The sequence below is a fragment of the Heterodontus francisci genome, chromosome 26 (genome assembly GCF_036365525.1).
Source record: "Heterodontus francisci isolate sHetFra1 chromosome 26, sHetFra1.hap1, whole genome shotgun sequence".
Classification (NCBI taxonomy): Eukaryota; Metazoa; Chordata; class Chondrichthyes; order Heterodontiformes; family Heterodontidae; genus Heterodontus; species Heterodontus francisci.
This window is the reverse complement of record NC_090396.1, coordinates 43,251,295-43,275,157: the sequence shown is the minus strand read 5'-3', so window position 1 is coordinate 43,275,157 and position 23,863 is coordinate 43,251,295. Positions and strand designations below refer to the sequence as shown.

At 43.7% G+C, this 23,863-nt stretch overlaps 1 protein-coding gene across 2 annotated transcripts in view; it reads right to left on the bottom strand.

Annotated features, from left to right (window-relative positions):
* The window catches only part of LOC137384291 (alpha-1,6-mannosylglycoprotein 6-beta-N-acetylglucosaminyltransferase B-like), a 994,997-nt gene that overhangs the window by 456,458 nt on the left and 514,676 nt on the right, over positions 1-23,863 (bottom strand). For both annotated transcript variants that reach the window (XM_068058117.1, XM_068058116.1), the window contains one exon: positions 4,782-4,855. In XM_068058117.1, the coding sequence (XP_067914218.1) occupies positions 4,782-4,855 (74 nt within the window). The remainder of the gene's footprint in view (positions 1-4,781; positions 4,856-23,863) is intronic.

Genomic DNA, 23,863 nt, shown 5'->3' with positions numbered 1-23,863 from the left:
AGGCCGAGGACACTACCCCGAGGTACTCCTGCAGTGATGTCCTGGAGCTCAGATGATTGACCTCCAACAACCTCAACCATCTTCCTTTGCGCTAGGTATGACTCCAACCAGTGGAGGGTTTTCCCCCTGATCCCCATTGACCTCAGTTTTGCAAGGGCTCCTTGATGCCATACTCGGTCAAATGTTGCCTTGATATCAAGGGCATTCACTCTCACCTCACCTCTTGAGTTCAGCTCTTTTGTCTATGTTTGAACCAAGGCTATAATGAGGTCAGGAGCTGAGTGGCCCTGGTGGAACCCAAACTGAGCGTCACTGAGGAGCCATCACTGGTTGAGGGCCCTGTCAACCACAGTGGGGGGGAATCCTTGGCTGAGGAAAAAGGAAGACATATCAGAATCGCTGTTGTGGAGCAGATGCGTCAGAGACGGAGAAGCTGGGAGAATGGAATGGAGTTCTTACAGGACGCAGGGTGTAAAGAAGTTAGTCGAGGTAGCTGTGGGGGTTGGTAGGCTTATAATGAATATTAGTGGACAGCCTATCCCCAGAGATGGAGACAGAGAAGTCGAGGAAGGGAAGGTAAGTGTCGGAGATGGACCATGTAAAGGTGCGAGAAGGGTGGAAATTGGAAGCAAAGTTGATAAAATGTTCCAGTTTGGGGTGGGAGCAGGAAACGGCACAGATACAGTCATCAATATACCGAAAAAAGAGTTGTGGGAGGGGGCCTGAGTAGGACTGGAACAAGGAATGTTTGACATTCTTCTTCTTTTTCTTTTGGGCCTCCTTATCTCGAGAGACAATGGATATGCGCCTGGAGGTGGTCAGTGGTTTGTGGAGCAGCGCCTGGAGTGGCTATAAAGGCCAATTCTGGAGTGACAGGCTCTTCCACAGGTGCTGCAGAGAAATTTGTTTGTCGGGGCTGTTGCACAGTTGGCTCTCCCCTTGCGCCTCTGTCTTTTTTCCTGCCAACTACTAAGTCTCTTCGACTCGCCACAATTTAGCCCTGTCTTTATGGCTGCCCGCCAGCTCTGGCGAATGCTGGCAACTGACTCCCACGACTTGTGATCAATGTCACACGATTTCATGTCGCGTTTGCAGACGTCTTTATAGCGGAGACATGAACGGCCGGTGGGTCTGATACCAGTGGCGAGCTCGCTGTACAATGTGTCTTTGGGGATCCTGCCATCTTCCATGCGGCTCACATGGCCAAGCCATCTCAAGCGCCGCTGACTCAGTAGTGTGTATAAGCTGGGGGTGTTGGCCGCTTCAAGGACTTCTGTATTGGAGATATAGTCCTGTCACCTGATGCCAAGTATTCTCTGAAGGCAGCGAAGATGGAATGAATTGAGACGTCGCTCTTGGCTGGCATACGTTCTCCAGGCCAAGGAATGTTTGACATATCCCACAAAAAGACAGGCATAACTAGGACCCATGCGGGTACCCATAGCAACACCTTTTACTTGAAGGAAGTGAGTGGAGTTGAAGGAGAAGTTGTTCAATGTGAGAACAAGTTCAGCCAGGTGGTGGTGGGTGGTGGTGAATGAGGACTGGTTGGGTGTCTGTTCAAGGAAGAAGCAGAGAGCTCTCAAATTGTCCTGGTGGGGGATGGAGGTATAGAGAGATTGGACACCCATACTGAAGAAAATAGCAAGGAAAATAAGACTGGCAAAGAGAGAATATGAAAATAGAATGGCAGTCAACATAAAAGAGATCCCAAAGATATTCTACTGGCATGTAAATAGTAAGCAAATAGTAAGAGGAGAAGTGGAGCCTATTAGGGACAGAGAGGGTAATATATGCTTAGAGGTGCAGGGCAAGGTTAATATAATTAATGAGCACTTTGTATCTGTGTTCACTAAGGACATGGAGGTTGACAAACTATCAGTAGAAACAGACAGAGTAGATAGAGGCAATGGATAGGAGAAAAAATGAGAGGGGGAGGTACTGAAAAGGCTGGCTATGCTTAGGGTAGATAAGTCACCTGGTCTAGATGGCTTGCATCCCAGGTTGCTAAAGGTAGTGGGGGTGGAGATAGTGGAAGGGCTTGCCATAATCTTCGAATCTTCCCTGGATACAGGGGAGCTGCCAGAGGATTGGAGAGTGGCAAATGTGCCACCTTTATTCAAGAAAGGGTGAAAGGACAGTCCCAGCAACTACAGGTCAGTTAGTTTAACATCAGTGGTGGATAAACCTTTAGAAACTATAATCAGAGAAAATATCAATGGACACTTAGAGATGTTCAAGTTAAATAAGGATAGTCAGCATGGATTTGTAAAAGGCAGATCATGCTTGCCTAATCTAACAGAATTTTTTGATGAAGTAACAGAGAAGGTCGATGAAGGGAATGCAATGGATGTTGTTTATATAGATTTTAAGAAAGTTTTTGATAAGGCACCACATAAAAGGCTGGTTAAGAAAACTGAAGCTCATAGAATAGGGGGGTCAGTGTCCAACTGACTAAAAAATTGGCTGAAGGACAGAAAACAGCGAGTCGTAGTAAATTATTACTTTCCAGAATGCAGAATGGTAGACAGTGGTGTTCCCCAAGGATCAGTGCTGAGATCACTGCTTTTTTGATATAAGTAAATGACTTGGATCTTGGAATACAGAGTAGAATCTTAAAATTTTCTGACGGCACCAAACGCGGAGGTGCAGCAAACAGTGAGGATGATATGAACTGCCTGCAACAGGATAGACTAGCAGAATGGGCAGAGAGGTGGCAGATAGAATTTAATACTGACAGGTATGAGGTGATGCATTTTGGCAGAAGGAATAGGGAGAGGCAATATATACTTAGTGGCACAGTTCTAAAGAGTGCGCAGGAACAGAGCGACCTGAGGGTGCATGTGCAGCAATCTTTGAAGGTGGCAGGACATTGCAAAGCATATTGGATCTTGGCTTCATAAATAGAAGCAGTGAGTACAAAAGCAGGGAAGTTATGCTGAATCTCGATAAAGCTCTGGTTAGGCCCCAACTGGAGTATTGCATCCAGTTCTGGTCACCAATCTTTAGGAAGGATGTGAGTTTCCTTGAGAGGGTGCAGAGGAGATTTACCAGAATGGTTCCAGGGATGGAGGATTTTAGTTACAAGGTTAGGTTAGAAAATCTGGGTTTGTTCTCCTTAGAACAAAGGAAATTGAGGGGAGATTTAATAGAGGTGTACATGATGATGACAGGCTTAGAAATGTTGGACAAGGAAAAACTGTTCCCTTAACAAACGGTACAAGGACCAGGGGACACAGATTGAAAGTTTTGGGCAAAAGATGCAGGGAGAATATGAGGAAGCACTTTTTTACACAGTGGGTGGTAAGAACATGGAACTCACTGCCTACAAGGGTGGGCGAAAGTGGAGATGATCAATGACTTCAAGAGGAAGTTGGAAGTTGAAGAGAAATTGAATTGCAGGGCTATGGGGATTGAGCCAGGGAGTGGGGACTGACAGCATAGCTCTGTGGAGAGCCAGCATGGACTCGATGGGCTGAATGACCTCCCTCTATGCTGTAAATGACTACATAACTTGAAAATCAAATTTCAAGATAACGGAAGTTATTGAAGCTAAGGAAAATTATTTTCAAAACCCAAAAAGAGAATAAAACTACAAGGTCAAAACTGAATCACAAAATTAAAAAGACTGACCAGCCAATTACTGAAGAAACAATAAAACTGAGCAGTGTATTTTATAATCTTCCTCCATCAAAAAAGTAAATGTTTAATTCTGCCGATTCGCAGCAGAGGAAGAATTTAAAAGCTTTTAATGTGAAAATCATCCTAAAATTGCAGCTAAAAGTTTTAACAATTCTCCCATTATTCAATATTTCACTCTCACTAAAAACTTTTTTCAGAGACCCATTCCTTTCAAGTCAAAAGCTTTTCTCGGGTGAAAACAAAGCAATGCCTGGTTCTAATCTACAAAACGTGTATCAGGAGCCTGCAAGCCACTTTCCTCTCAAGTCACACTGGGTGGCATTTGTCCGGTTAATAACAAACAAGATCAGGTTGTCTCTAATTTTAACGTAAAAGCTTCTTAAATACACCGTTGCCACCAAGCTGGTCATAGACATTGGCCCCAGATTTTGCAACAGGAAGAGTGGTAAGATTATCAGCGCTCACCGTTATTAATGGGTAAATCGGACAGCAACTTCTGGCATCAGCACATGCTGGTCAACTTAGAAAGCAGAAAGCCACTGTCTGATTTGCTCTGCTGCTCCACAAGCTTCGCTACACCAGTACCTCACTGAGAGATTCAACATTCAAGCACATGAAGTCGCCATACTTACCCACTCATTACCCTCGAAACCACACCAGAAAAAGGTTAGAGCTTGTCCATTCAAGTGTAAATGGATTTTCAATACTTTGGTAAGTCTTAATTACTACTGAAAATTTATTTTTAAAAGTGTGGACTCTCATTCATTCAGATTTTAATTATTATTGGAGATATTAAAAAACTTAAATTTTTTTTTGACTTTTTGTTTCTGTCTTGCTTATCTCTATCTCTTAACCTATCATTCTTTCCCTCTGTTTATTTTGCTTTCTGTACATGATTATACACAATGTATTCTGTCTCTGTCAGTTTTTGCTCTCATTCTGGATATTTACAGTAATAAAAGCACACAGCATTTATTCCTGGCTCAAACAATAAATATATGGGTCATATTTTGATTGCTCACTACAGCTTTACCAATGAAATTCTGATCCCTGGGAATTTTGCATCGATTATATAGCCATCTTTCATAAGCACCATTTAGCAATAATATTTTGAAGAGAACAGAGCATTGATTACTCACCTCAATCTTTCCAAGGCAGTCAGGGAAATTCGGATCTTTGGGAACCTCACATTGGCTGCTATCTTTTCCCTTTGCTGTATGACGTCAACATGTTAAAGAAAATATATGAAAGCAGATTAGAATTTTCAGGTTTCTCATAACTCAGTTTGCAGAATACAATTGCTAGTTCCAGTTTTTAGGTTTTCGGAAATTACGGCCCATTAAGTTTATTTGTTTTTAAAGTTTCCTCCATATTTAAGAGAGTTGTTCCTTTCCTCGCCTCCCTCCCTTTTAGGTCCCCCCATGCCTTCTCTTCACTAGATTTGTTCCACTGTCTCTCATTAATCTCATACTTTTTGATCACCTCAAAGTTGTGGAACTCTTTACTCCGACTCTTCCCTTTATCCAATAATCTGTGAACTTTTACAGCCAGACTTGGCATGATCGAATTATCACTTCCTGAGTTACCTCATCTTTTCTTTTACTAATTTCAACTTTGGTGATGCCTGTAGGATGAGCCTTCATCGAGATTTCTCAAAAAAATCTATTCAAATCCTTTGCCAATGTAACCCGCCAACAGGAAATGCCCAAGAATGGTTTGAGTTGGTGGGCTTTTCATTGATGATGATCCTAACTCCTACTGAAATTGTTCTCCTCACCCTGTTATGGACCCTGAACTTAGTTTTCTGTGTACACTGACCTGTTCTATGATTAAATAATTTACCCAAGGGAGTTACCAAAGTTATTGCATGTTCAAGATGAATTCTAGAACATAAAAGGCAATAATTTACCTTATAGGCTGAAAAACATAACTAACATTTTAATAAATTGCAAAAATAGAAAACATTTCATCTACTTGTGCCTAGGCTGTAGACTGTACGACTGTAGGTCAATGACCAATAAAGTTTGCTCCAATGTCAGTTAAGCAAGCAGCTGGGGGAATACTCTCACATATGAGGGCTCTTAGCCAATGTTATTTAAGGTTTCAGCTATATTGGCCAAGAAGCAAATCAAATTTTGATAATTCTTCCAGTTCTCATGAAGGGTCATCGACCAGAAGCATAAACTCTGTTTGCCTTTCCACAGATGCTGCCTGACATGTTGACTGTTTTCCAAAATTTTCTGTTTTGATTTCAGATTTCCATCATCTGCAGCAATTTGCTTCTGTCTAAGCAACAGATTGTTTGTTAAAAGGTTAGCAATCATGCCATTAATAATTTTTTAAAAATTCATATTTTGCTGGTATTGTACCATTAAAGAAAGAACGAACAGGGGGTTGAGTTTCCGTGTGGGGCACTATTGCCAATTCTGTCGGATACTGTGCACAAAATTCCATTCTTTTATGAAAAGAGGTTTTCTTCCCCCAGGTTTCCAGTCAAATTTATTTGCATATCACTGAACACAAAATCTGCCGTGAACCAACGCAATGGAGCAGCATTTTAAAACATTTTTTAAGGCTTTAAGAAGTATTCTTTGAGATGGTAACTTGGTAAAGTTTGATTATTACAGCTGAAAATGGGGTGATCATAAAAATTAAGCATTTTAAATCACAGTGCCAATCCACCACCTGTGGGTAGCCCAATTTTAAATGATGGAAAATAATTTTAAAAAACTATTTTCCAGTTAGATTACGATACAGCAAGTGAGTTCCTTAGTAAAGTTAAAAAACAAAATCATTCAAAACCTTTCAAAAGGTAGTGATATTGCACCCAAAAGTTCCATCTTAATTTTGTGACGGAAACCACACCCGCCAAATGGAAACATATTAATTTCGTCATATGGAACCCTATTTGAACTTTTACCAGACATTGAACATAACTGGTTTAAAAAGACCACAGAGCTGAATGACTGAAAACATGGCTGAGCATTTGCATTCTGAAAGACAGTTGCCGAGAGAGACAATGGGAGTACTCCCTGATTCAGTTAGCGAGATGGGTTTTGTCAATAGTGATGATCAAAAGACATTGAGCGACATTGTCTCTGTAAGAGCCAGCACTCCACCATGTCCACTGAGTGCGTCTAGTAGCTTTAAAGAAGCAAAAATCCTCGCAGGCGATGCTGTTTCAAACAAAGAGTTGGTCACATAACTAACCTGCTGGCCAACCTGGGAATTGATTGAATTGTGCCTCAGAAAGTTTTGGTAGACTGCAATTTTGAAGACCAAAGAGAAGCAAGGTCTCTCTCTCTCTCTCTCTTTCTCTCTCTCACGCAAAGTTCCAGAGACCCACTGAAGCAACTTAAGCTTTAAGACAGAAGACCCCTGCAGCCTTCTTTTACCAGCAAAACAAGTTTGAAAGTGTGCACTGGGTCCCAATGAGAACAGCAAGACTTAACTCCAATCAAGGTCGTTACATGCAAACCAAAAACAGTAACTGAATTCCATCTACTACTTCAAACCTTCCCCCCTTATTCTTTCTCCTCCTCTGTATCTATTTGTGTGATTGTTTATCGCGTATGCATGCTAGCATGTTTGCATTGTGTATTTTTAGTAACTTTAACTGAGTTAGAGTGTTAAGGTTAATAAACTTGCACCTTTCCTGTTTAAACCTGAGAAAGCCTGTTTGATTGGATCGTTTACAATTACAATTAGAAGGAAGTGAACAAGGACTCACTGAGGTGAAGCTAAAGACACTGTGTTTTAAAAAGTTAAACCCTGTTATGGCCAAACCAGGAAAGGGGCGAGAGGGGAGCCTGAGACCCCCTTCCTCGCCCGGTTGTAACAATTTCTTGAGCCTCCACATAGGCCTGCAAACAAGCACCATTAATGGAAACACCCAGTTGTGATTAATTCATCCTGGTGATATGGCCAGTTTTATGGGTGGGGCCTGCTTCTTGCACGATATCTTTAAAATTAGCGCAAGCAATTACAGAAACTTGAGTTGTGCTGAATGCAACTTTCGCTTAAAATTCTGCAATCTTTTGCACCGATTACACTGATAATGGAAAAAATTGTGCAGAAAAAAATGTGCAATCAAACGGAAGCTCCAGACATTTGTATTTATATTCTGTTCTGTTGATTTCCATGTAGAAGATGTGTATTCAAATTCATAGGCATAGACATTCTAGTACAGAAGGAAACCTTTTGGTCCTGGATTAGTGGCAACTCCAAATTTGGAGCTATCAACCATAATCCTTGCTCTTTTCCAGCACACTTTGGGGTGAATTTTATTCGGGTGCCACGCTAGGGGTGGCGACCTTTCAATTCAGCGGGGTGACTGCATTTAGCGGCTGCTGCAGAGCCTCCCCGATATTATGCACGGGGACTCATTCGAATCACGGCGCCGAGCTGTCCTCCCCATATTACATGGGGAGAGGCAGGACATTCAGCGCAGTGAGAGAGATTTTGACAGTTGTGCAGCAGGTGCTGGGGCCCTATCTTAAGCACCCCAGCACCTGCTTCCTGACAGCTATCAAAGAATAGTTACCTGACTGCTGAAGAGTGGGGCTGTTGTCAATCTGGCAGCAAAGCAGAAAGTTCTGCAAAAATCCTGTAGGTCAGACAGCATTTGTGGAGAGAGAAACAGAGTTAACTGGTCCAAATTCACAGACCTGACAGTTAACTCTGCTTCTCTCTCCACAGTTGCTGCCTGACCTGCTGAGTGACCCCATCACTTTCCGCTTTGCTGCCACATACTTACCCTGCTGTGTCCCAGTGTCCTGTAAAGTTGCAATCCTCTTCTTTCACTCAAGTGTAACATTCCTTCTTGTAGGTGTGCCGTACCTGGATGAATAATCTTAAATTAGCACATTCCAGGACCTGAGACTTAAATAGACCATGAAAGGTATTACAGAGGTATACAGAGAACACGCTGACACAAATGGGAATGCACGGGTGTCACAGCAATGCAAATGCGTCTTTCACTCAATGTTCCTCACCAACATGTGTGTCCTTTTCTCTGTGTGAATGATGTGTGCCAGCGTGTAGCGTCAATGTCACATCCCTTTGCACCGTTGGCCCTTCAGGAGAGCCAACGTATGCAATAACATCATTGCCATGCCACCATTACTTGTGAGCATCTCTGCAGATGCAGTGACATGGACATTGGCTCGGTCAGCTGCTGCCTCTAATGGTTTACACAGTGATGCTGCAGATATGGATTGGTGCACAGCAGGTGAGCGAGGGTGATGTGTGGCTTGCAGAACTCATGTCGGTTCCTAAGGAGCAGAGAGCCTTTGTCTGATAAGCCACTTCTATACATCACTAGCTCAGTGCTAGCCCTGCGTGCAGAGCCTGGGTGCCATCTGCCCTCCCATGCGTCTTTCATGTTGTAGATCCTCAGCGTCCTCGTAGTCCAAGGAGGAATCCTGTTGACGTCTCACCTCATCATGCCAAGCCTGGCCCCTATTGGGTGCGTAGTTGTGCAGAGCAGCAATGAAAGGAGCTGGTCTTTTCGGCCCGTAGTACAGGGCATCACCCTATCCATCCAGGCATTAGAGACGCTCTTTCAGCATACTGATCTCCTGCTCAATGGTGGCTCTTGTAGCTCAGTGGCTGGCGTTGTATCTCTCCTCTGCAGCAGTGGTGGGGTCTCTCACTGGTGATGGGAGCCATGTCTGCAAAGGATAACCCTTATCTCCAAGAAGCCACCCCTCCATCTGAGCCAGTTCAGTGAACAGCGGTGGCAGCCAGGACTGGCGCAAGACCCAGGTGTCATGGCAGCTGCCTGAGAAGCGGTCACACATTTGCAGCAAGCATCTGCGGTGATCACCTAGATTGAGAGGGATCCTTTAATGGTGACGTCTGCAGGTGGTAGCCTGGCAGTAGGCCTGATGAGTGCAGTCTATGAACATTACAAGCTATGGTTCTCTGGCAATGGTGCCAGAACCAATAGCCTTCTGGGCCTGGCTGTGAAAGTCTGTCCTGAAGTGGACATCCTCACTGGCCCTCCAGTGCAGGGCATTGGTGACCTCCCTGATGCAGTGGTGCACTGCTGACTGTGTGACCCCACAAAGGTCTCTGGTGGGCCTCTAAAAAGCTGCAGAGGTGTCAGACTTCAGAACCGCTGCCACTATGAGGTACAAAGGCATGGGATGTCCAGTGGAGCCCATGGTCTGCAGGCCATCCTTGAGCAGGGCACAGAGATGTGTCACCACCCTCTCTAAATGCGCAATCGCCTCTGACATTGGTGCTCTGAAATCGATGGCATGACATGTGGGGCCTGTAGATGCACGGTAAACCTGGGGGCTGCTGCTCACAATCGGGGCCTCTACGTGGATCGCACCTGCCTATTGATATTGCCTCTGGCACATACGGATCCTCATGAGCAGAGGATCACACAATGTAGGATGAGCCATACCTATTTCCATGTGATAAATAAAGTTGAACACTTCATGTATTCGAAGGTTCCTAACAAGGCAGGGATTGGTGTTGATGGGTACATCAGCTGCTTTCCTGGATCAACTATGTGGCGTGCCATGGCATTGCCCATCTTGGCCAACACTCAGAGTGGCACAGCATGACCACATCAAGATCCTACCAGCTGAATCGACTGCCCCCACCATCCATATAGCCCTAATACTCCTGCCCTTTCTGGCACCCTCCCCACACACAGGGTGCCTAGTGTGCCATTGCTCCTTCACAAACATGAACAAACACGGAGTGTACACTGTTAATGGAGGGATGGTACACAGTACCTGCCTTCATGCCAGCAGAGTTTTCCCTCCAGTGATCTCAGACCCCCTTCTTTTAAGAATGCAGTGTGAGACCCCTGTGTATTACCCCCCTTCCTCCTCCCTTCCAGTATGCAGAGTGAGACCCCTGTAATGCCCCCCTCCATCCTCCCTTTAGGAATACATGGTGAGACCCCTGAAAAGAAACTTAACCTTCTGCCTCTGTGGAGCCGCCGGCTTTTCCAATCGTGAACGGGATGGCACGTGACAGCTGCCCGTTCATCGAAAAATCAGGAAGTGTCAATGGAGAGGCGGCGGGCTGCATAATCAGCAAAAGTAAGTACCGTTTACCATATGCTAATTGGGGTGCTGCCGCCTTTTGGCTGGGGGGCCGTACTGAGGTCCCGCCGCTGCCAATAATTTGATCCAGGAAAGCAGCTGATGTACCCGTCAACACCAATCCCTGCCCTGTTAGGGACCTTTGAATATATGAAGGGTTCAACTTTATTTATCACATGGAAATGGGTATGGCTCATCCTACATTGTGTGATTCTCTGCTCGTGAGGATCGTATGCGTCAGAGGCAATATCAACAGGCAGGTGCGATCCGCGTAGAGGCCCCCGGTTGTGAGCAGCAGCCCCCAAGGGGAGCTCGCCGTGCATCTGCAGGCCCCACATGACATGCCATCAGATATCAGAGCACCAGTGTCAGAGGCGATTGCGCATTTAGAGAGGGTGGTGAGACGTCTCTGTGCCCTGCTCAAGGCGCGGGGGCTGGTAAAATTCAGCCCTTTTTTGTTCTTTCTCTCAGTTATCTCATACATATGGAAGCATTTTGTTATTCTCCTAATTAAATACAGTGAAGTGGGTGGTGAGCAGAAATAATCCTTTCTCCGCATACACAGTAACATGCAATATTACATTTTATTTGTCTTATTCTGAAAGGGCTGATGGATGTTTTTTAAAGTCAGTACACTTTAACTATTACAGCAGTCAGAGTATAAACACATTACATTCTAATAATTTATCTTCCTTCTATAATGATGCTTAATTCCAGTTACAATTTTGATTTTAAAAGTTTGGAAGATTCAGTGAGCTCTTCATTGCTTTATTCATAAATGTGACACAGATATAAAAGGCTATTAGCTGCACAAATTAAGAATTTTGTAATCCATGGAGCATTCTGTTCAGATGTAAATCTTCCCTGTGAAAGGAGAACAAAAAGACTGTTTCATATTCCTAATATAAATCGCCCCTTACAGCTTTGTGTGTTTTTAGTCTGTATAAAGCTATCATAGCTCAACCATTCTCTGCTTTTATTCTGTGATAAAATATTAGTCATACTACCAGTGTTATGACCAGGTGAGGAAGGGGTCTCAGGCTCCCCTCTTGCCCCTTCTCTGGTTTGGCTGTAACAAGGTTTATCTTTTTAAACCCAGTGATTTTAGTTTACCACCTCAGTGAGCCCTTGCTCACTGCACTCTAATTACAATTGCAAATGAACCAATCAGACAGGTTTTCTTGGGTTTAAATAAGAAAGATGTAGGTTTATTAACCTTATCACTCTAACCCCATTAAAATTACTAAAATACGCGACGTGTCCACACTCACATGCACATGAAAGGCAAACACACATACAAATAGATACAGAGGGGAAGAAAGAATTAGGGGGTTGAAGTAGAGTTAGTAATATATGGAATATAGATACGGTTCTTAATGTCCTTGGTATAATGTCCTCAATTGAAGTTAAGGTCTTGGAGTCCTCACTGGGGCCACGTACAAAATTTCAAGCTTGCTTCTCTTGTACCAGAAAGCCAAAGAGAGGCTTTGTCTTGGGTCTTGAAGCGTAGAAGATGTCATCATGATTTTCCTGGGACTTTGCTGGAGATAGAGACAGAGAGTGATGTCTTCCTCTTGAGGTTCAGAATTGCAGTCTTTTGTTCACTCTGAGGCACAATTCAAAAGACCACAGTGTTATCAGCAGGAATGTTATGTGACCATCGTTTTGTTTGAAATAGCAACTTCCAGAGAGGTCTTTGAACTTCAGAGTCCATCAAACATACTCGGTAAGGGAGAGTTTGGTTCTTTCAAAGTCAAAGGGGTGTCGATGTCTTTTGATTACCCCTATTGACAAAACTAATCTTGCTATTTGAATCAGGGAGCACCCCCATTGTCTCTCTATTCATCTGTCTCTCAGCCAGCCCTTGTTTTCTCAGAATGTAAATGGGCAACCATTTTTTCAGCTGCTCAGTTCTGCTTTTTAAAAAAGTTATTTGCAATGTCCAGTAAAAAGTTTCTAGCAGTGTCCCATATGATGAAATTAATATGTATCCATTTGGCAGGTGTGATTTCCGTCATACCAGTTTACTACCATTAAAAGAACTATTTCAGATTTGAATGAACCCAAGCAACATAGAGCTTGCACAAAGAATGGTGTGATGCATGCTTTACATACCCATGAAAAATGAAAAATCATATAAATAGTGTCATGGAACTGCTTTTTTCTCCTCTGTTTAAAAAAAGTGTGCCTTTAAAAACTAAGGGGCACAGTGTGCTAGCAGTTGCACCAGTTTCCTAGGCAACAGCAGGAGAGTGAGGAGGTCACATGGTGTATTGTAACATTTGACTTTGCAAAGACTGGCTTAAACCAGTCTGATCCGGAGCTCAGTGAAGCGTGCTTACTGAAGGAAGGTTCTCTGAAATTAAAAAAAAGTGCTGGAAATACTCAGGATCTTTCTCTCTTAGAAGAAAATCTACATTCCTACAAGGCTGTGTTATTGCCTAAGGAGAGAAAAACACTGGAAAAGAACATTTGTATTGTTGGAGATACCAATTTTTTTTTTTACTTCCAAACTCTAAGAGGTCTTTGCCTCATAAGTGATTCTCTGTTGTCTGTATTTGCTGGAATTCTCAGTAAAGTTTCTACTGAAAGACTACCAATTTTAAAATCCAAATAGACCTATTGCTATACTCCTTGTTGAAAGAAATGTGTGACGCCTGCTTCAACCGAAGAGCTTTCAACGCCTATCCATTATAGACTGTCAAATTCGCCTGGAGACTTTGAGTGGCATCTGATTCTTCTACCCTGGGACACCTCACCAACTGGGAACAAAATGACGAGGACTTACAGCCCAGCTACTTATTTATTCCAAGGACCATGATTTGAAACCCGTTGGTTTTCGAATGTATATCTGTGTACTTAGGGTTAAGAGAAATAGAAGTTATAAAGTCTTTAGGCATAGGTTTATCTCAATAGTGTTTAAGATTTAGTTTCTTCATAAATAGTTAATTTGTTGTTGTTTAAATATACCTGGTTTGGTCTGTTTTTTTTTCTGGGGATTACTAAAGTGTTTAATTTGGCTACTTTCCAGTTGGTGAGAAAACTTCAATAATATGTCATGACCTGTGGAGTAATGGGACTGAATTGACAGTGCATTACTCCCGCCTCGGTCGTAACAACAGATGCAATTCAAATTGAACACACAGAATTATGGGTGCATACAAGCTAAATTGAAAAAATTCTTATACAATTTTTGCTGGCTTTTATCACCCTGTAATCAACTGCAATTTACCAGTAAACAAACATGTAGATATTAAATCACATCAAAATTGTTAATTCCTCTCATTTTCCTCATTAGCACAGGTCAGCTATCTGAATTCTCAAAGCCATTAAAAGATAAAATCTGCTGCTGGTAAAGTAAAAATACAAGAACGGACTGAAAATGGAACAACCAATTATTGAAATAAGTCTTGTGGGAGCAATTTCAGGCAATAACTCCTGATGAGGTTACTGCCTAGTGACCACTTGCAAATATCTGTTTTCTTCCTTGGAATTTTGTATTTTGCTTCACTTGCCCATATAGCTCATTTTCTTTTATTAGCAATTTTCAAACAGTGAAATGTTTACAAAGAATTAGAACCTAGAACAATTTAAGCAAAAATGGTGATTGTGCCTTGTCTTATACCTTGTCCAAGTTTGAAGAGCTGTATATCCGTATTGGTTGCACAATTTATGTATGGCATGCAGCCAAGTAGCTAAGGAGCTCACATGTACTCTACATTCTTCCACTAGCATAGAGAGTATATACATTGTTGTGCAAGTCAACAAATAGCAAAATAAAATTAGTTGGAAAAGAAACACAGTAACATTCTAAAGTTTCTATAGATAGCTATCATAGGAGTACACTTGTAAGGAAAGAGCAAATGTAAATAAAACATTCAATCCATTAATCATATACAAATGGTAACAGGCGGTCACCCCAGTTGGTTCCCCAATTGACTAAAATAGGTGTGCTGCCAGCATTCGCTGCATTGTTCATTGGCAGCTTGCCTAATTTGGGGGAGTTGGGGGAGGGGGGGATCAATATTATCAATATTGCACATTTTTGATGATATTAAAGGCAGCCTACACCTTTTAAAGGGAAGGCACACTTTGGCTGCAAAACCATGACTGAAGATTGTGGACAATAGCAGGCACAAGAGAAGATGCTAAGGTAAGCCTCGTAGCATTAGTCTCTAATTAGCCTTGCACTACTTGCACCAACAGGAAAAGGGCCACATTTCATCCATGTTATGTTCCCACTTGAAAAACAGGTTTTGGACACCATGGGCAGGGGGTGCATCTGGCAAGGCTAGAGGACAAAACTTGCAGAGTTTTGATCCACCTTTGCCTTGTTCCCTTCTTACTTAAATCTCATCCTTAAACATTAAACATGACAAATTGCTGCTGCTTTCAGAAGCCACTCATCTGTTTCTGCTTAACTATTCCATGAAATGCTAACCATTGTCCCTTCTATTTCAGGTTCCGATGCCCTCAGGAAGCAAAAGAAGAAGAGGACAGCAGTGCAGAATAGGAAGCATCAGTCAACCGTAGACTTGCAATTACGTGTTCAGAGGCAGGCATCTTGCACAATTGCTATGGTAGGCTAGAGGGGTCTGTATGTGGAGATTCACCCAGCATTATTGCATAGGAGCAAGGGCAGGAGATAGGAGGTCCTGGAAGCAGCTCACCAGAAGGAACATTTACATCCCAACCCTGCTGAAGAGGGTACAGTAGAGACATCAAGGGCCCACTACACATAAGAATACAGATGGAAATCCCGATGGACCTTCTAAATGCACTGCCTCCCTGCCAGCAAGCTCACACACAATATCGGACAGCATGTTAGAATCATGTATGCACGACATCAAGACTATGCAGTCAAACGTGGAGCACCTGATCAGCTCTATGAGCACTGCAGGGGCTGTATAACACTGGGGCCTCTGGTGACAGCTCTGATAGCTTCAGCAGGAACTTAGACTGTTGCAATCTTGGTGACACTGGGGGTGCTGGGTGGAGGATTTTAGCATTTTAACCTGCCTGGTGTGGGGGTGGGGGAGGCATGATACCAGGCCTCCCCCACCCCCACTCCAGGCAGGTTAAAATGCTAAAATCCTCCACCCAGGCCTCCCCCTGGCAGGGGTAGGAGAGGGCGCAGGGAGTGATCCCGAGGGAGGGGGAGGGAGAGGGATTGGAGGCCTGAGGGATTGGAGGCCAGGAGGGAGTCAGAAACTGGGGTGGCGGGGCGGTTGAGGGGGGAGGAGGTTGAAGGGAGATCAGAAGGGCGGGGGTGTCCAATCATGGGGGGTGGTGTTAGCGAGGCAGTTACACTGGATCCAGCGGTTAAGTGGAAAGGAATGTCCTTCCTGAATTCAGCAGTCCTCGCCTTCCTGTCGCTGCCAGTTTCCCAAGGCTTGAGAAACCCGACGGTCCACAGTTAGATTGGAAATGGCGGATAAAAATGAGGCACACAGACTCATTATAATATTTAAATTGCCAACCTGCCCCTGTGAGCAGACTGACTTCTCACTCCCTGTTCCGTCTCTGTTAAAAACTGGAAGTGAATAGTTTGCAGAACGGTTGTGGTCTAGATTCAGATTTTTAACACTTTAAGCTCCCACCTGACACAAACCTGCCTGATATTTGGGGTTGAAATCCTCCCGAGTGTCAGCCATAGCTCAATAGTCATTCTCCCGCCTCTGAGTCAGAAGCTTGTGGGTTCAAGTCCTACTCCAGCTTGAGCACATAATCCAGGCTGATGCTCCAAAGCAGTAATGAGGGAGTGCCGCATTGTCAGAGTTGCCATTTTTCAGATGGGACGATAAACCAAGGCCCTGTCTGCCCTCTCAGGGGAATGTTAAAGACCTCATGGCACAATTTAGAAGATGAGATAGGGAGTTGCCCCCAGTGTCCAGGCCAACAGATTATTTGGTCATTGTCACATTGCTGTGTAGGAACTTGCTGTGTTGCATGTTTCCTGCATGACAGCAGTGACAACATTCCAAAAGTACTTCATTGGCTCTTTCTTTCTGGGATCCGGCATCTCCTCTGGTTGACAAACCCTAAAGGAGAGTGTGGATAGGGGCTTTGAAGGGCTCCCAACATGACTGCACTCTGTCCTCATGCAGAGAGCAGTGTGAGTGCTAAGGTTCAGTCCATGGGTGTGACATTGGTTCCATGGGAGAGGTGCATGATGGCATTCCTCTTCCCCACCAGCCTTTTAGCCAACAGCTGCTTGGGACTGACTGTCCCAGCCAAAGCCAAGTCCCAGCACTGCAGCCGGGTTCTCAATTCCCAGAATTCCTTGAGGCCATCTTAAGTGTGAAGTGACCTCAGTGGAAGGTCAGCAGCCAGTTCCTAAGCTGTAATTACTGGGGAACCAGGTCCTAGGAGCATCAGAACAGGTAACTGAGCACATAAAACAGGCACTCGGAGTTTGCACAAGGATGATTTGGAAACTAAGCTAATTTTGGATCCAATTTGCCAAAATGCCCTGGATCCCATGGGCTCTTACCTTCTTAACCAATGGATCCAAAATTGGCTTAGTGGCAGGAGGCAGAGGGTGATGGTCAAAGGTTGTTTTTGCAAGTGGAAGCCAGTGACCAGTGGTGTATAAGGGCCCAATTAAGGGCCACTTCCCCCACCTTGGTAATTTTCCCTGCATGGGGAGGGCCCGCTGCCGCATGAGGAGACCACCAGGTAAACCCTGGCAGGCTCTCAGAGGGTTCCCGCGGGGGAGTTTGGGGTATTCCTTTGATGGGCACACCATGGCCCACAGAGGGCTACCTGGTGGCCCACTGGCAATTTGCCAAGGTGGGAAGATATCAGGCTCACCTCCCGATGTCTTCACCACCATATTGCCAGCCCTCCTGCCTCCCAGCCCAAAGCATTGGGCCAGGAAAATTCAGACCTCACTCTGCAAAAGTATTTCACAGTCCAGCACTTTCCAAGACAGCCAAACACTTGGCCCTAACTCTAAAGCCTAAAATGACTAACCAGAGACTTAACTTAATGGAGGTGATGATCCCTTTAAATACAATGTGTGAAAGCTGCTTGTCAATTGTTCCCACTATGTTTTGCTGAGCAGGTCAGGAAAGTAATGCATCAAGTGTGCACTGATACCAATTTCACAAAAGGGTCCTGATTCAGGCATCGGACCCTTACTAACATATTTCATTCTCGACAGTTGGCAGGGATGCTTGCTGATCTCTGAAACAAAATAAATGTCAGTGCATTTCTGGCAATGCAAACTTCGACTTTGTGTCACCTATTTTGGACTTGGAAGACATTCGAAACAGATGCAACAATGATCTAATTCTCCAAAAGAAAACTTTATGCTGAACGCCATACACTATAAACTATTACCAACAATTCCATATTTCCATAAATTTCAGTGAGATTAACCATAGCTGGTTTCACAAAATTCACAGTAATCATAGAACAAACTGATTTGATATAATGATAAAGCTTTTTAAATTTTACAATATTGTCATCTCCGTTCTCTAGACATAGACTTGCTTAGTTACAACCAGCTATTACAAGGGTCCGCAAATGCACATCAAAATGGTTTCTTGAAGTACCATGAAAACTTATTTTATGGCACGTAACACACTTTACTAAAAAATGAAAATTTGTTGTATATATTGTATTTGCACTTTGGCATATTTCAATAACTTTCATTCTCAAATAATGACAACAGAAAAATTGCTGTTCCAGTTGTTTATTATGTCCATAAACCAGTTACACTTTTAGTGGTTTAATTTGCTCTGGTAGTTCACTAGTTAACTGGCTCTCATAAAATTCCTTTGCGTTCTATTCTAATGCAGTTACCAGCTTGTTTACTTTAAATGAGTTAATAATTGTTCAAAAATAGTACCGAATGGCATTTTACAGAAACCTGTTGCCGGCGCACTACGACAGCAAATTAAACCTCCCTGTAGGTGCAAAACAGAATTATGTTTCACAGCTGAGAAATTACACTAAAATAACTATTCAATATCAGGGAACAATATAACCATCATTTTACCTTTACCAATATGACTGTTCTGAAAGAAAACTGTCAAAGACTCTAATCGATCCCCAGTGGAAGCTGAAGGTGATAACATTTCCTCTGAATCCACAGTCTCTCCAATATAATTAAAATGCTAATTAGATATAAATTGCCTCCAACTTCATAGTTCAAGAAATAAAATCAAAAGCACTTGCTCCAAGCATTAGAGGCTCTGACTTCCAGCAAATTCATTTTATTTTGCATGAGTAGGTTAGATATGGTAGCCAAATAGAAATCTAAATACTGCAGTAGTTTGGAAAATCATTTGGGAAAATATTTGTGCTGAAAAGACAGAGTGGAATAGGCCTAAATCTGTACCTTCAGAAATATTGTTAGCAGGAAAGCTAATCAAGCATCTCCCAGCACACTCTCAATCCCCACAACCTTTAAAATAGATTAAAAGATACTACTGGCAACTCTGTGCACAAGTACAGAATATCAATTCAATATTATTTAGTTTTCCTGGAAGGTCTATTGGCACATTACCCAACAGGATCAAACTCACTGAACTTATCACAGCAGTTTGCTATCCTTATTTTCATATTCAACTGATCGTAAAGCCGAATATTCCTAATCCACTAACTATCTAGTTCAGAAGCACTCAGAGCCTGGTTCTCAATTCTAAATCACTTCACAGCAAGCCATGCTTTCTATGTTCTACATGCAAAGTTCAATAGAAAACTAAGTCACGATAGGATACTAGATTTTCTTAGAAACATGATAAAATAGCTCAGTGGCTGTTACTGTGAGCAGGCTTCAGTGAAACAATTGATTCTCTATTTTCCTTCAATTAAATGTGAATTGAAACAAGAGATCTCTGAATCTACTGTTTTCTTCAACAGCAATTGAAACTTTGTTTTGTATGGAAGTGAGTTAGTGGAGCTGGTGTGAATGCTTTGATAATATTTTTCTGCAATTGACTGTTGTAGACAAAGGAATACATTTTAACTCTAGGAATGGCAAGGGCAAGCAGCGGGCAGAACCCCACCTGACTCCTGTCAGTGGGTGGCCCTTTCTATTTTGAGGACTGGGCGTCAATAATATGCTGTTGGTGAGCTGTGCAGAAAATGGGCATCTCATTGCAGCTCTTTGGCTGTGGGTGGCATGGAGGCCAACGTCAAGCAGGTAGATCTGGGGTTGGCAGTGACGGGGGGTGGGTGGGCTTTGGTGGAGGACAATCACATGGTAGTCTGAGGTGCCCAAGGTCGACATTGGCCCACCTTATTCTTATGGAGCCCGGAGGAGCACTTCTGCTCGAGCTGGCCCACAAAAATAGTTATGTTACTTAGGTTTTTGGTGCCCCGTCCTTTGCACTGCGGAATGTGCACAACACACTCTCCACCTTGTTCCCCTCTAAATTGAATTGTACTCCTATATATATATCACATGACCTCAATTTGCATACATTAGTGAGCCTTCCACCTGATTCAGGCAGGCGCCTGGGTTGTATAGCAGAAGGCCCCAGTCAATATGATGGTACTCGGTGATTTTAACTCAGCATTTCTGTCTGGCAGGTGGAGTTAAAGTTGGCCCTCTAATCATGTCTCGTTGTGCAGATGTTAAATACCAAGTATACCCACTACTCCAGGAAATACTTTCCATGAATATTCTTTTACCTCCAAAGTACATGATGCATATGGATTGTTCTTGGTAAAGATAGTTGACATAGTGAATCATCTTGTTGCAAGTTTTATATAGCTTTTCTTTTGGCCTTATAATTTCCAAAGTCTCTATCACATTTATCTGCATTTGCGGCTAGAATTTTTCGCTTGTTGGACGGGAGCCATTCATCGACTGAAAAGTCACTGGCGATCCCGACTCAGACGGGCCTGGGGATCCAGATTGGATTTTACGGTCCCCAGGCCCTTAATTACTCTTGGGCGAAACTTCCACCTCATTGAAGCAGGAAGTCCTGCTTAATGGAGCTGTCAGCCAATCAGCAGGCCGGCAGCTCTTAGTCCCAGCAGCGCCAGTGGGAGCGGTGGCCACTGCTGGGACTACAGCCAGCTTCAAGATGAAGAGGAAGGACAGCCCGGAAAAGAGGTATGTTTTTGGGGCCTCACTGGGGGCGATTGGTCGGGTCCCGGTGAGGTAAGGGGGTCGATTGGGAGGTGTGCTGGGCTTTGGGGATGGTTGGGCTATTGGGGGTGGCTCTCCATTGGGCACAGGGTGCCCGACCAGGAGGGCCCCCCAGGCTGTCAGAAGGCCGCCTACTTTTGTCAGGTGGCTTTTCTCAGGTCTGGGTTGCCTGCCTGCCAATGGTAAAATCTCCATGGCGGAGGGCGGAGGCCCTTAAGTGGCCATCAATTGGCCACTTAAGGGCCTTGATTGGCCTGGGGTAGGCGGGCCATTTCCTGCTGCCGCTGCCCCGTGTAAAATGGTGGCGGAGGCAGAAGCGGGTCAGGAAGGGCCTCCCCGAGGCCTGTCTCCCCATTTTACGCCCCCCACTACTACCAGCCCATGCTTGGGGGGCGGGGTTAAAATTCCAGTCTGCATGTTTCTGAGCTGTCAATCACACAGCAATAACTTTGCCTGGGAACAGAATATCTAAAACTTCAATCAGCATAAATGGATGTGTTACAGCTCTAATTGGTGTTTGAAGTTACAAAGAAAGGAGAGGGAATAGAATCTTGGCCCACTAAACTAAAACCCACATTTATGGGTATAATCAGTAGGACTAGCGCAGTTACACGAGAGAAATTACGGGAGTAATTTTAACCTAAACCGCCTGGCGGGAAGCTGATGGGAACTGGGCCAACCACCCAATTTACATTCAGTCCAATTTTACACACCACTGAAGTCAGCCCCGCAGTTATAGAATGAAGAAATAAAAAAATGATCCCCCATTCCACTGAGTGTTCCCAATCTCAGCCATCCCATGCAGGGAAGCACTGAATGAATACCAACTATCTGCCTGTAAAAGGTGAGGTGATAAGGCAAACTATTTTGCTGTAACAGCTAATGCTCGCTCAGATGTGAGTTCCAGCACAGTACCAGGTAAACAATGTCCTCTATCTATGTATGGGCCACTATAGAAAGGAAAATTGGGTAGAGTGTATAACAGGTGGCCAATTCCGACCTTTGCGCTGAATTTCACTATTAATGCATTAATCTACTAGCTTCAGCAGGGTTGCTACACTCTAATATAATGTACTGTAGGTCTAGAACTGAGGAGTGGGGAGCAAAGCAGAAGAGGGAGGCAGTTTCCAGGCTCCTATTCAAATTAGTTTGACTTCCAGGATCATCAGCATTGGATTTGATTCCCTTATGGGGTAAATTTCACCAACTCTTGGACAAGTAGATAGATGGAATATTTTACTGTAACAAAACTGGAAGGAAAAAGTGAGAATGAGCATCACTGCTCTGTGGAAGTTAATGTTCTGTACCTGAGTTGCACTGATTGCTCCAAGCAGGAGGTCAACAGTGCAGTCTTGTTTAATGGTAGTATAGGATCCTGCAGAAATGTTAAAAAATGAGTTTTAAAAATAAGTAGCAACTTTAGGTTAAAGTATGAATGGAACTTAATGTTAGCAAAACTTCTTTAATTTCCATTCGCAGATTCTGGGAACTGGACTTCTTTGTGGCTGCTGTCAATAATGCCAACAAACAGTTGACCAATAGGAGTAATTTTAGCAGGGTGAGGGGATATTTATTTTTCTCCTGCCTTCGATTCATACAAAGATGAAGGATCCTAGTCCAAAAAGATATTCTCTCTCATAGCCAGCTGATGGATCCTACATGCTCTCAGGTGCCAAACAGCCTAAACAATGAGCATTTGGAGTTCGACAATTGCCCACCCTTCCAAATATTCTGTTTATTTTAATGCAAAGATCAATATTACTGTATTGAAACATAAGATTGCATGATGTGGAAAGTATTTCGCAATCAGCACAAATGAGTAGCAACAGGCAGAATCACAGAATAATACAGTGCAGAAGAGGCCCTTCGGCCCATCGAATCTGCACCGATGCATTAAAGACTCCTGACCTGTCTACCTAATCCCATTTGCCAGCACTTGGCCCATAGCCTTGAATGTTATGACGTGCCAAGTGCTCTCCAGGTACTTTTTAAATGATGTGAGGCAACCCGCCTCTACCACCCTCTCAGGCAGTGCATTCCAGACTGCCACCACCCTCTGGGTAAAAATGTTCTTCCTCAAATCCCCCTTAAACCTCCTGCACCTCACCTTAAACTTGTGTCCCCTCGTAACTGACCCTTCAACTAAGGGGAACAGCTGCTCCCTATCCACCCTGTCCATGCCCCTCATAATCTTGTACATCTCGATCAGGTCACCCCTCAGTCTTCTCTGCTCCAGCAAAAACAACCCAAGCCTATCCAACCTCTCTTCATAGCTTAAATGTTCCATCCCAGGCAACATCCTGGTGAATAGCCTCTGCACCCCCTCCAATGCGATCACATCCTTCCTATAATGTGGCGACCAGAATTGCACACAGTACTCCATGTGTGGCCTTACCAAAGTTCTATACAACTCCAACATGACCTCCCTGCTTCTGTAATCTATGCCTCGATTGATAAAGGCAAGTGTCCCATATGTCTTTTTCACCAGCCTATTAACCTGCCCTTCTGCCGTCAGAGATCTATGGACAAACACGCCAAGATCCCTTTGTTCCTCGGAACTTCCCAGTGTCAGACCATTCATTGAATACTTCCGTGTCACATTACTCCTTCCAAAGTGAATCACCTCACACTTTTCAGGGTTAAATTCCATCTGCCACTTTTTTGCCCATTTGACCATCACATCTATATCGTCCTGTAACCCAAGACACTCAACCTCACTGTTAACCACTCGGCCAATATTTGTGTCGTTCGCGAACTTACTGATCCTACCCCCCACATAGTCATCTATGTCGTTTATATAAATGACAAACAATAGGGGACCCAGCACAGATCACTGTGGTACGCCACTGGACACTGGCTTCCAGTCACTAAAACAGCAGTCTGTCATCACTCTCTGTCTCCTACAGCTAAGCCAATTTTGAATCCACCTTATCAAGTTACCCTGTATCCCGTGCTTTCTTGATAAGTCTCCCATGTTGGACCTTGTCAAAGGCTTTGCTGAAATCCATGTAAACTACATCAACTGCACTACCCTCATCTACACACC